This window comes from Macrobrachium nipponense, chromosome 18 (assembly GCF_015104395.2).
Source record: "Macrobrachium nipponense isolate FS-2020 chromosome 18, ASM1510439v2, whole genome shotgun sequence".
Lineage (NCBI taxonomy): Eukaryota > Metazoa > Arthropoda > Malacostraca > Decapoda > Palaemonidae > Macrobrachium > Macrobrachium nipponense.
In genome coordinates, this window is record NC_087211.1 from 73,799,332 (window position 1) to 73,812,967 (window position 13,636).

At 45.0% G+C, this 13,636-nt stretch overlaps 1 protein-coding gene across 1 annotated transcript in view; it reads right to left on the minus strand.

Moving 5' to 3' along the window:
- Positions 1–13,636, minus strand: part of LOC135197178 (protein Rae1-like) — a gene marked incomplete in the record, with an annotated part of 173,880 nt that overhangs the window by 33,726 nt on the left and 126,518 nt on the right. Inside the window, 1 exon segment of the mRNA XM_064224168.1 lies at positions 12,367–12,471. Within this exon segment, the coding sequence (XP_064080238.1) occupies positions 12,367–12,471 (105 nt within the window).

The window sequence follows — 13,636 nt, forward strand, 5'->3', positions numbered from 1 at the left end:
ATTCATTATATCATTTTTTCACCTCTCCCCGAGAGAGAGAGAGAGAGAGAGAGAGAGAGAGAGAGAGAGAGAGAGAGAGAGAGAGAGAGAACCCAGTATTCCCGAAGCCAAGAGTACTACATCTTACCATTAATTATAGCATGCAGAATTAACATTATTTTAGTCTCTTGTGTCTTTCATTTACACAGCGTGATACGTACGCGCATGTGTCCATTGCAGTTTGCAAGCATTTATTTATTTCATTTACCGAGTACTTCAGCGAGGGACTGAGCATTTCTAAAATTTCCATTACCTGTCGTTGCCCGAGTGGTCTTTTCATTTTCTTTATCACGAAAGACTTGCGTATACCGCAAGCACAATTTGCACAGTGTGCCACGCATATTCATTACTTCCAGACAGGGAAGTCGTTACCAGTTTAGGACTGGCCACCACCAGTGCACGTCAGGTCTTACCATTTCACAGTGCCACTAATTCTTGACACTGTCCATCGACTGGCTGCTGAAGTACTCCCACCTTTTACTTTCTCTCCTCCACCATTACACTCTGCCATGAGCAGTGCCATTTCACTTCAGTATATTTAAGTATACTGCATGTAGTGTCCGGGACACACCAGCACGATACCAGTGCTCCACGGAACGCCCAAGTAACTAGTGTGTCCATGTACAAGGGTCAGTGATCCTTCGGAACACTCAACAAAGGGGAACGCCTCCCCAAATGCCGCAATACCAGCCCTAAGTGCTGACAAACCTGCGTGTCCGTCCTTACGGAACGCCCAGTTCATTAATGTCCAGGTACAAGGATCAGTGATCCTTCGGACCAATCAAGGGAACGCCTCCCGAAGTGCCGCAATACCAGCACTACTAGTGCTGCCCAAGGAACGCCTCCTCATAAGTGCCGTGCACCTGTATTGGACCTACAGGTAGCCCATTCCAACGTCTCCCAAGTTGGGAACGCCCGTAAGTGTGACGTACGCCGCACACTTCATTCGATTTTTTCACCTCATCAGAAGGTGCCATTCACAAAGTGCCACCGAGCACCCAGTCTTCTCAGACTTTTCATTACCACATTGCAGAACCCATTTCCAAGTGAGTGCCACTTCCCACAGTAGGCACTCCTATTCCATTCAGTACCCTTTCCTGGCCATTATTTTCATTTTCCTCCGAGCCTCTACTGCAGCCTAAGGGAAATGTCTTCCCCTGCTTCCCGACTTCTTTGCCAGAAAGAGCTAGAGAAGCTCGGAGCCCTCATAACTCTGGGCAAGGAGGCTGGTTACACTGGACCAGCACTTGACCAGTGGATAAAGGCGCAGCAGGCTGCCGCGCGCCTGCAAGAAAAGGAAGAAAGAGAAGCAGAGGAGCAAGCCAGAGAAGCAGAGAGAAAGGAAAGAGAAGAAGAGAGAAAGCATGAGCTAGCTCTCCTAGATGACGCAATCTCTCTGCTAGCTTCCATGAGCTGGACTCCCGGTAAGAGGTGGTTGCGGAGGTTCTGCACCACTTGTTGTGTGCGTGGGCATGCTGTGGATTCCGACCAGTGCCCAAGTCGGTCTCTACCTTGGGAGGAGAGCTTCCAGGGTGAACGTTCTCCAAGGCTACCATGTAGCCCTTGCCTGATGAACAGTCTCCTACGGCTATTCAGTGGGTACAAGTCATGGCCGACACCGAAGCCCAGGTCTCCCTTATTTCCAGAAAGGCATTGCCTAGGGGTGCCAAAATCCAGACGAACGAAGAAATTCAGTTTGAATGGATTGACGGTAACCTCTATTCTGTTCCTTCGGTCCTTCTGAATGTAAAAATACCCTTTCTGGATCAGGTGACCAAGGAAACCACATTGTGCCGCCTGGGCGTAGTTGACCAATTTCATGATGTTTTTCAGGTGATATTGGGCCGAGATTTAACTTAAGCCGTATCTCCCCTGGACGCAGCTCCCCACTACCAGATGCACCGGTATCCCTGCAGCATGCCTCATAATCAATCATCAGTTTTTAGATTCAGAGGCTAGTGCCTCCGATGTCCCAGACATCCCTTTTATTTGTGAACCTGGCCCTGACCCAGTGTCAGAGCCCGAAGTTTCTTCCGCATCATCTCAGCCTCTTACCGCCTACCTCCTCCACTTTGGAAGAGGTAAGCCCACCAGTTAACCCCGGACTTGCTTCTGAGGATGATTCAACGGAGGTTTCCTTAACCTCCCTACCTCACATCACTGCCAGAGAGGACTCTTCACCTGTGCCAGAGCACACTGCCAGCCTTGGTGAACTCCACAGATTCGCAACCTGTGGGGCCATCTCGCCTTACCATCCAGTGCCACGGAAGAGGTTCTGGAACAAGTTTCTGCCGCGACTGTGGCCGCAAGGGTCACATGTCTGCAAACTACGGAGGTGCGCTAATCATAACTATTCCTGCCATCGCAATGGCCGTTACTAATCCTTCTTCACTAGGACCCCCAGCTAAGGGCCCTATAACAGTCGCACCCCTCCAAAGCCATTATCAGCCAAGCCACGTCAGAGCCTACGACGACTCTGGCGCTCAAATCTCCCTGATACGGGAAGACCGAATCCCCCGAGGGGCAAACGTCGATAGACGTCATTTAATCACCATCGAAGGTATCAACCATATCAAGCTGATCCTTCCGGACCGACCGTCCAATTGAGGGTCACCAGACCCTCATTTTCCAGAATTTGTACCCTTGCAGTTGCAAGCTACATTCCAGAGGTTACGACCCTCCTCTAGGGCAAGACATGAAAGTTCTCCCTCGCATTCCAAAAGCCTAGGGTCCTAACCCCACAACAAATCACTCCAAAGCAAGGAGTCATCGAATTCTACTTCCTCTAGGAAGTACGTCCACCAACAGTCTCCCCCGTTACCAAGGAGGGAGATTGACCATTCGCAGTTCCGTTGCAAAACCTGTAACGTAATAGGGCACTCTACTAATTGGCCTGGGTGCCCTAGCTGACTACCAGCAGCGGACAATGTCCATTTTCCACAAGGCTTAGCCTTCAACAAGAGACAGGAGCCTCTGTCTCCCATTTCCAAGGCACGCTGGAAGAGGTATTGCACCTCCGGTACCCGCCACAGGTCCAGTCGACCTCCACACTCTGCCAGTGCCACTTGGCAGCACTGAGCAGTGCCAAGCTCCGTCCAGCCTGGACGTAGAGCCACCACAGAACTTGACTTCTGCGCCTGGCCCCGAGCTAGTGCCGGCGCCTAACCTAACCAAGGATCCTCCTACAGGAGATCCTCCAACAGGCATGGAGCTTACCGCAGCCCATGGCCAACCCAAAGTCCATGAGTCTTCTTCACCCTCACCACTGACGCCCGAGGATGAACCTCCGGCAGACCTAACCTTCATACCTCCTCTGGAAAACCAGGAACTGCCCGACCAGGAGTCAGCCTGGAGTTTTCCCCTTACGACGGCTGTCGCAGCAGCCGGAGTGAGGGCCTCCCCTGCAGTAGGTTCCACCTCTACGACGGTTGCTGCAGATACCGAAGTAGGTGTTCTCCTGAAATCCCTCAGGCTACCACTGCCTCTGCTCCTGCCGGCGTTTCTGGCTTTTCCCCAGAGTCGGTGCCTCCGTCTACTCCTAGGACTGGTATAGCCAGGTCCTGGAGGAATAAGAAGAAGAAGAAGGGACGTAGCAAATCATTCACACACTAACCAAAGAGTCACATGCTCTCCTTGACACCTGTGCCCGAGGTACAGTGTCGCATTCAATTGCAGAGTGATCCTGGCACCTACCCAGAGAAGGCAGCCAGCCTGATCTCTGCCAGTAGAACTAACCCTCTAACCCCTAGCCATGGTGATACTAACCCTTACTTAAATATAATTACCTCATTACATTTCCATCCTGGTAATGCACTAACCACTCATCTAACGTAATAGGGCACTCTACTAATTGGCCTGGGTGCCCTAGCTGACTACCAGCAGCGGACAATGTCCATTTTCCACAAGGCTTAGCCTTCAACAAGAGACAGGAGCCTCTGTCTCCCATTTCCAAGGGCACGCTGAGAGGTATTGCACCTCCGGTACCCGCCACAGGTCCAGTCGACTCCACACTCTGCAGTGCCACTTGGCAGCACTGAGCAGTGCCAAGCTCCGTCAGCCTGGAGTAGAGCCACCACAGAACTTGACTTCTGCGCCTGGCCCCGAGCTAGTGCCGGCGCCTAAACCTAACCAAGGATCCTCCTACAGGAGATCCTCAACAGGCATGGAGCTTACCGCAGCCCATGGCCAACCCAAAGTCCATGAGTCTTCTTCACCCTCACCACTGACGCCCGAGGATGAACCTCCGGCAGACCTAACCTTCATACCTCCTCTGGAAAACCAGGAACTGCCCGACCAGGAGTCAGCCTGGAGTTTTCCCCTTACGACGGCTGTCGCAGCAGCCGGAGTGAGGGCCTCCCCTGCAGTAGGTTCCACCTCTACGACGGTTGCTGCAGATACCGAAGTAGGGTGTTCTCCTGAAATCCCTCAGGCTACCACTGCCTCTGCTCCTGCCGGCGTTTCTGGCTTTTCCCCAGAGTCGGTGCCTCCGTCTACTCCTAGGACTGGTATAGCCAGGTCCTGGAGGAATAAGAAGAAGAAGAAGGGACGTAGCAAATCATTCACACACTAACCAAAGAGTCACATGCTCTCCTTGACACCTGTGCCCGAGGTACAGTGTCGCATTCAATTGCAGAGTGATCCTGGCACCTACCCAGAGAAGGCAGCCAGCCTGATCTCTGCCAGTAGAACTAACCCTCTAACCCCTAGCCATGGTGATACTAACCCTTACTTAAATATAATTACCTCATTACATTTCCATCCTGGTAATGCACTAACCACTCATCTAACGTAATAGGGCACTCTACTAATTGGCCTGGGTGCCCTAGCTGACTACCAGCAGCGGACAATGTCCATTTTCCACAAGGCTTAGCCTTCAACAAGAGACAGGAGCCTCTGTCTCCCATTTCCAAGGGCACGCTGAGAGGTATTGCACCTCCGGTACCCGCCACAGGTCCAGTCGACCTCCACACTCTGCCAGTGCCACTTGGCAGCACTGAGCAGTGCCAAGCTCCGTCCAGCCTGGACGTAGAGCCACCACAGAACTTGACTTCTGCGCCTGGCCCCGAGCTAGTGCCGGCGCCTAACCTAACCAAGGATCCTCCTACAGGAGATCCTCCAACAGGCATGGAGCTTACCGCAGCCCATGGCCAACCCAAAGTCCATGAGTCTTCTTCACCCTCACCACTGACGCCCGAGGATGAACCTCCGGCAGACCTAACCTTCATACCTCCTCTGGAAAACCAGGAACTGCCCGACCAGGAGTCAGCCTGGAGTTTTCCCCTTACGACGGCTGTCGCAGCAGCCGGAGTGAGGGCCTCCCCTGCAGTAGGTTCCACCTCTACGACGGTTGCTGCAGATACCGAAGTAGGGTGTTCTCCTGAAATCCCTCAGGCTACCACTGCCTCTGCTCCTGCCGGCGTTTCTGGCTTTTCCCCAGAGTCGGTGCCTCCGTCTACTCCTAGGACTGGTATAGCCAGGTCCTGGAGGAATAAGAAGAAGAAGAAGGGACGTAGCAAATCATTCACACACTAACCAAAGAGTCACATGCTCTCCTTGACACCTGTGCCCGAGGTACAGTGTCGCATTCAATTGCAGAGTGATCCTGGCACCTACCCAGAGAAGGCAGCCAGCCTGATCTCTGCCAGTAGAACTAACCCTCTAACCCCTAGCCATGGTGATACTAACCCTTACTTAAATATAATTACCTCATTACATTTCCATCCTGGTAATGCACTAACCACTCATCATCCTCACGCTTCATTACCTCACCTCATGTATTTTAACAATTCCGCTGAACTACTGCTGTGCGTACCACACTCTGGAATGATTGCGTCTTCATTTAACTATAATGAGTAGGTTAGGCTAATGATTTAGTACCAGGGCATTAGGTTAGTAGCAAGTAGAATTTTCAAGTAACCTTATCTAGGGGTAGAGTAGACTGTCGTCACAAGACAACCCGTAGTTATTACTTAGGCTAGACTACATCACTACATTAAGTTAGTACACTTAGCATCTTTGCCTATAAGTTAGGTAGGCCACTGTAGTTAGCTGTATTGCTGCTCAAAAAACTTCAAGTTGGAGTAGGAGAACTGGGTAGTCGAGACGATCAATTTATTTAAGCCAAGACCTTCACGCTCGAAAGGGAGTGAATGCCTTCTTAACAGGGGGAGCTGTGACGTTTATAGATCGATCGTCTACCCAGATATCAATGAATTAATTTGATTTGGAAAACGGCAGCCATTTCTTTAGAATATCAGCTGATTTTTAGTAAACGCGGGAAACCCAAAACCCGCCAGCTAGAGATAGGGAGTTCCCCAGTTGGGGGAAAAGAGTCTTTTGTCAGCTTTAGGGACGTATCTCAAAAGGGAAGGATGTAGGCAGATTGGTACTTCTTAGACCTATATCTTAAGCTCTCTTTCCTGTGACCCCTCTGCTGGCTGTATGCTTGTTTTCCAGGATTTGCCTTGATCGTGGGGGGTTAAGCTGACTTCCAACCCCCAAGCAACCCACCTGAATTCTCTCTCAGTCGGCTGCGAGACGTGATATCGGACAGATGTCCAACTACCTGTCTCCCTGTTAGGCCTATCCAGGGTGTGAGTGGCGCGCCGATGACCCAGGCCTCAGACAAAAGGAGGCCCATGCTTTTCTACAAAGAGCCACATTTTCTACAAAGGTCCACACTGAACACGACATCCAGGTACGTCTTGTGGAACAGCATATTGCCAGTCTCTCCCTTATCACCTATTATCATTTTGATCCTCATTCTCCCAATTCAATTTCCAGCAACAAAAGGAATTCATCCTTTTGTTCCCTCTCACTGCCTCATGGCCGCATGCTTCCCCTTGTGTGATCGTCCCAGACCAATGGAGTCATTGCATACTTCAGTGAAACCTTAAAAGTTCCTTCTCCCCAGTATTAGAGAATTAATTAATCAAAGCAAGAAGTCATTTTTTCTTTTATCTCGTTTAATCTGGGATTCTTTTCCAGATTCCATGAGTCACGTGCCGTCTCTCTCTGCCCGCAAGTGTGCATTACCCGAGTTTTATGAAACCAGCTCGAATTAGTCACACTTTAGCCAGCTACCCACTTGTGAGAGATTATAAGCCCCAACGTGGGGGCCAATATCATTTACCTTTTCTCCAGGCCAACACGGGCCTTTTTGTAAATAAATAGCTGTAAAGTAACGAGCTAAGTTTTCTGGCGACCTTTTCCCCTAAAGAAGTATTCATTAATAATCAGTTTTACGGTAAGTTCAATTAATTTCAACTTGTCTTCCTTCAATTATTTCCGTTTACGTATCTAGCCTCTCTCAAGGCCAGCTAAATACGTAAAACTTGACGATGAGGAGTAGGCTTGCCTAATCATCCTGTGTAGTAAAACAAAAGGGTACTCTAGGACAAGTCTTTCTTGACCTGGCTTGTGTTAATCAGGTCTCAATACCTAAACTAGGCGATGAGACCTTCAGATAACAATGCAGCGCTTTGATGGGTCAAAGCATAAACTCTTGAAGGTTACTGATAACAATCTCCACACTGTAAGGAATGGGAAAGGAGGCAAAGCTGTCATCGTGAACCAAGGGAATATAGGTCTTAGCCATGAATTCCTGGCCAAATTTGAAAGCTACTGACCCCAACCCGTTGCAAGTCTACATCAAGCCTGACCCTGAACCTCTCCAACTCTTCAAGGAAACCAAGGTCAGAAAGAAAACTGTTTCCAAAGTCACTTCCCTAAAAGACAATTGGCAGACAAACTCGATGGAGCTTGAGAAAGACTACTCAGTACCAGAGTAAGGTCCTAAATAGGAGGTGTGAGTTTCCTAGGTAAACAAGACTGCTCAAAGTTCTTGAAACACATAAACCTCATGGCAAAGTGATGTCCACATCCTTCAGATGGACTAATCACAAGTCAGCTCTGTAGTCCCTCACCAGTATCAACAGAAAGATCTGAAAAATATCCAGATGATCTTGTCTACTGAACAGGAACTCTTGAGTGGAGAAAAATCATTTTGTTGACACTAATCAAAGCAGCAGATGGTGGTCTTGTAATGGCTGAAAGAAACCCTCTGAAGTACTAGCCTTACATCTGAGTCGCTGCTCTGCAGGAAAGATCTCTCGCTAGAAAAAAATACTGGACAGACTAGATATGAAGAAATAAAAGATCGTAGTGATTTGTGGAATCTCTCCAAACAAAACTGGCGAAGAAGGCTGAGCTAAGGTGGACTCTCTTTTGGCCACTCAGAATGGGGCCACAAGGAGCTACTAGGGTCAGCCTAAGACTTTGGAGCCTCTTAATTCACCCCCTCTAGATCTGCTCCCGTACTCGGACGCCTCCTTCCGAAGGTTGAGGTGCTCATTTCGAAGAGCTCCTGGCCTTTGGGGTCATGGAGCGTACAGGACAAACAACTCCACATCATGTTAAGAGTTTAATGCAACTTTCCTGGGTCTTTGGAAGATTTGAGAAAGGGAGGTGATGCACTCCATCATTCAACCTCCAACAGTGTTCCCAGTAGGCAGAAGTAAGTCCTCCGCCCAAATAAACAAATCTGGGACCATGAACAGTAGACCTCTCGCTTCCTGTTGAACAGTGAAATGAAGAGGTCTAACATGGGTCTTCTCCAAGTACACAGAGGAGACAACAGGATAACACAAGGGGATGTTCTATGGAAATATGCTCAATGCAGATACGTTCGTAATATCCTATCGTCAACTTATGTATTGCCAAAGTAATTGCACTGTAGACAGATGTCCTTGCGCTGCAAAGGGAACATGCATTTCGAAAAGAGGAGACATCCTATGATAACATAGTCAGTATGCTACTCATCAGAGGAGACATCCTATGATGATAGGACACACCCCTACAGTACTTGTATGTGGTGTTCTTTAGATTTAAAGAAAATATTTCATTTCTTAAAAATCTTACGAAAACGAAGACATGTATTATTCCTTGTACATGTATAGCTTTTTTATTTCACTAATGCTATGTGAATACTATTAAAAATATGGTCAATCAATACGTCACTCCTTGCAACCATTTGCTTCCATGTTAATAGTCAGAATAAGCTCATCTTGTCATCACTTAGTATGTGATGCTCATATACTCCCACTATTCTTGCTGGGTTAAACCTGTTTTAGGCTGACATGATTATAACATTTTTATAACCATTACATACATACCGCTTTGAGTACTAGTGAATCAAAGAAAATCTTCTCTCAGTTTTCTTCTGAAGATGGAAAAAAAGAAACCCACAAAACTACTAAGTATAACTCGTTTACTTGTAAGTATTTGCATACTATTTTACTCAACACTTGAGTACTTTCAGGCCCTATCTGTGGCCCTTTCTCAAGAGATGTGTAGGTTGCCAGACAGGGTCTTTAAGAATATAAATACTTACAAGTAAACAAGTTATACTCAGTAATTTTGTGGGTTTCTTTTTCCATCTTGAGTACTAGCATCGGACATCGCCAGTTACTAGCATAAACAAAGTCTAAGTCTAAATTGAGACAAACCCGTAATACTGGATTCAAGATAATAAGTAATCAATGCCAAAAAGGCTACCAAAGGTACTTCACCAAATGCCTGAGACATCGACTGAGAAGATTCTGCTAGATTAAAAAATCTGCTGCTTGATTGGTTTCTCTCTACCCGGTAGTGGGTGGGGTGGTCGCTTAGCCAAACAAAATAGCACTCTTGCAAATTCTAAAAATTCTAGCTGCTGACAAATAGTGAAACTATAGATATGTAATTACTTGGTAAGTTGGTAAGTTGCATACATAAAATTATAATTTGTACTTTCATAAGACAATAATAGTGAACATCTCTAAAGGATTATCAATCTAAGGATATAGTGCTAAAGTTATGCTACACAGTGTCATGATACACCAGAAGTATGGTATAATTTCAGTGGCAAGAGAGTAATTTTTTACAATATCAGTAAACCATAAAGAATGAGATTGTAAGTTATGTAATAAATTATAAAATTACTCAACATCTAATGCAATCCTTCACATCTTAACACTGATACATGTTCACATATGACATGCTTTGTCACACGTCATGAATATTTTTTAATAGTAGTAGAAAAAAAATTCAGAGGAAAATTTGCAAAAACTTTATACAGTGGAACCTCGGTTTTCGTACAAATTGGTTTTCGTAGATTTTTTCCAACAAATCTTTGTCTTGGGTTTCGTATGTTTCCTCAGATTTCATACACTCGGAAACGCTCCTTCTGGGGCCCACCACATGACTAGGCCACTTACCGAGCATCTAAACAAAGCATCCCATCTTCTCTCGTAACCCATTCTGCCTTTGTCTCATTGAATGGGCACCACCTTGTGAGCAGTCCGCATCACCGCACGTATTCGTTTGTTTTAGCTAGTGAAACTGACTGTAATACTAGCCATCATGGGGTCAAAGAAATACAACAGAGTTTAAGAAAGAACTTGTCATGAAGTAGGAAACTGGTGCAGTCTTGGTGATCCCACTAGGATGTACAGCAAGTCAGTATCGACAATCAGCTCTATCCTAGCAAAATAAATAAAAATGAAAGTAAGGTAGTTAATATTGCGAATGGGGTCACTTTATTAACAAAACAAAGATCGCAACTAGTGAAAGACGTTGAAAAGCTTCTATTGGTGTGGATCAATGAAAAACAGTTAGTTGGGGATAGTGACCAAAGTGATCATTTGTGAAAAGACTAGGTTATTGCATGTTGATCTAAGTAAGAATTTGAGAAACTGTTAGTGATTTCAAGGCCAGCAGAAGCTGGTTTGAAAAATTCAAAAACATATGGGCATACAGTGTCATACGGCATGGAGAGGCTGAGAGTTCCAACAAACGTGTGACGATACAGACCTGTTTTGGAAAAAAATGCCAGAGGACCTACATCATGCAGGAGTAAAGTTCATTGCCAGGCCACAAGCCTATGAAGGATAGGCTAACTCTCATTTTGTGGGAATGCCAGCAAGGATTTCAAAGTGAAACCCCTACTAGTGTATCACTCTGAAACTCACCAAGTGTTTAAGAACAATAATGTTGTTAAGAATAAATTGCTTGTGATGTGAAAGGCAAACAAAAAGGTATGGGTCACAATGCAAATTTTCATAGAGTGCGTCAATGAAGTGTTTGGCCTTATGGTTAAAAAATACCTCTAGGAAAATCAATTGCCCCTCAAGTGCTTCCTGGTAATGGACAATGCTCCTCCAAATTCTCCTGGCTTGGAAGACCAGTTGTTGGATAAATTTAAATTCATCACTGTCAAGTTCTTGCCCCCTAATACCATTCCTTTCATCCAGCCCATGGACCAGCAAATCATCTCAAACTTCAAGAAACTGTACACAAAGGCACTATTTCAAAGGTGCTTTTAAGAGACCTCAGACACTGAATTGAGCCAAAGAGAATTCTGGAAGGATCACTTTAGTGTCTTTAACTGCATAAGTCTTATAGATAAGGCTTGGCAGGGAGTAACTTCCAGGACAATAAACTCATCTTGGAGAAAATTGTGGCCAGAGTGTTACCTCAAGAAAGATTTTGAAGGGTTTAAGGCTCCCAGATGACCTATGCCTGTTGTGGAATCTATTGTGTCTGGGGAAATCAGCTTGGATGTGAGTGGTGAGGATGTGGAAGAGTTAGTAGACGCCCACAGGGAAGAGGAGCTGCAAAAACTTCAGTAAGAACAGCAACAGATGGCAGATGAGGAATCCAAGGAGGAGAAGGAAAAGAGGGGATACTGTACCTACTTCAGTGATTAAAGAAATATTTGCCAAGTAGAGTGATAAAAAATTTTTTATTGAGAAGTTTCATCCTAACAAGGATTTTGTAATCTATGTCTCTTAATATGTTTAATGACAATGTATTGTATCACTTCTGCCAGATTTTGAAGAGACATCAGAAAATAATGTCTCAGGACAGTTTTGTTGTGTGAAAGGGGTCCAGTGATTCTCAAGATGATCCTAGTGCCAGTAAAAAACAAAGAGGGGAAGTAACCCCAGACAGTGCTACTAAAAAGTGTAGAGAAGTAATCCCAGATAGGTTCTTGATACCTGAAGTCCTGTAGGGTGATGTTAAATTTCATTATTTGTTTTATAATTCATTTACATTTATTTCTCATTGTTTTCTGTATGTAAAACTGTGCTTAATCCCTGCAAAAAAAATTTTTTTTTAATATTTTTGGGAGTTTGGAACATTAATTGTATTTACATTAGTCCTTATGGGAATTATCTTTTAGGTTTTCATACATTTCAGACTTTGTCGAAGGTTCCAGAACGGAATACGTATGAAAACTGAGGTTCCACTGTAATAATTTGTATGAAACTCAAAATAAACAATGACCTTGCTTCCATCGTCGTGCCATGCAACATCCATTACAGGACCTCCCATAGTCTGTTGTGCCTTTCCTATAGTTTTACCATCTCTCTGCACTTCCCAACATCGAACCTGAAAAGCCAATAAGAAGCTGGAGTTACAGTTACAGTATAACCTGTTAGTCTCTTTTCATATCTAGACTCAAGAAAAAAAATCATGAAATAGTGGTTCATCTAAAATTTTAATTTGAAAAATAATACATACAGGTCGTCCCCGGTTATTGGCGGGGTGCTGATAACCGAAAACCGCCATTAACCAAAATTAGGTGATTTATGATGCAGAGTTTCAGTTAATGGCGCCTGTGTTAGGATTGTATTGCAGCATAATATTATCATTGCGATTTCTGGAACTCGGCCTGTTAATGTACCATAAATCGATAATTTTATGGCGGTGGACAAGTGCCATAAAACCGGATCGCCATTAACAGTCTGCCGATAACCAGGGGACTGCCTATAGTGGCAAAGTTGCAATACATGTACATACATTAAAAGAGAATTTAAGAGTTTTTGAACGAAGCAGGTCTTTACCAGATAAGAACTGAAGCGATAAAGTAGTTAAGTAGAATAAAGTAAAATTCCCAAATTTAAGCTATATTTCCTCTGATACCATAGAGATGAAAAATGAGGAAAATCATAGTTACAATATGTACCAGTTATTATAGTGGCAACAAGGCAATTCAACTTCAGATAATGATTTGACTAATGAGTTTGGTAAACGGAAAACACTTGTGACAAAGGTTTTTTCAAGAACTATGAATACCTTTATACCTCTGGAGCTAACAGACATAATTTTATACTAACTAAAATTAACACTGTAATCTTGAAAATATTCTTTACTAGCCAAGAAGATAGTACTATTGGAATAGGACAAAGGAGGGGCAAAGATTGTACGTATACTAGGATATAACTGAGGAGGACCAAAGTTTAAAAAACATGAGCTTTATATAAGTAACTTCTGCAAACCTTACCTAAACAATCTACTATGTGAAGTGTTGAGGTCCCTAAAAAGGTGCCAAGTCAACAATTGCAGACCATTTGCACAAGAGTAATTTACTTTAAAAACCATATAAAAGTCGGTTGTTCCTGGTAAGCCTTAAAAAAATTTCCTCTCAATTGATCTATGCTAATCTGATTTGATTGTATGAGATTTAGACTGCCCAGCCAAGCACTGGGGCACTTCCTGCCATGCAACGCTTGAGACAGTGAAAAGAGGGAATTAGAGTGGTTAGGCAAAAAGA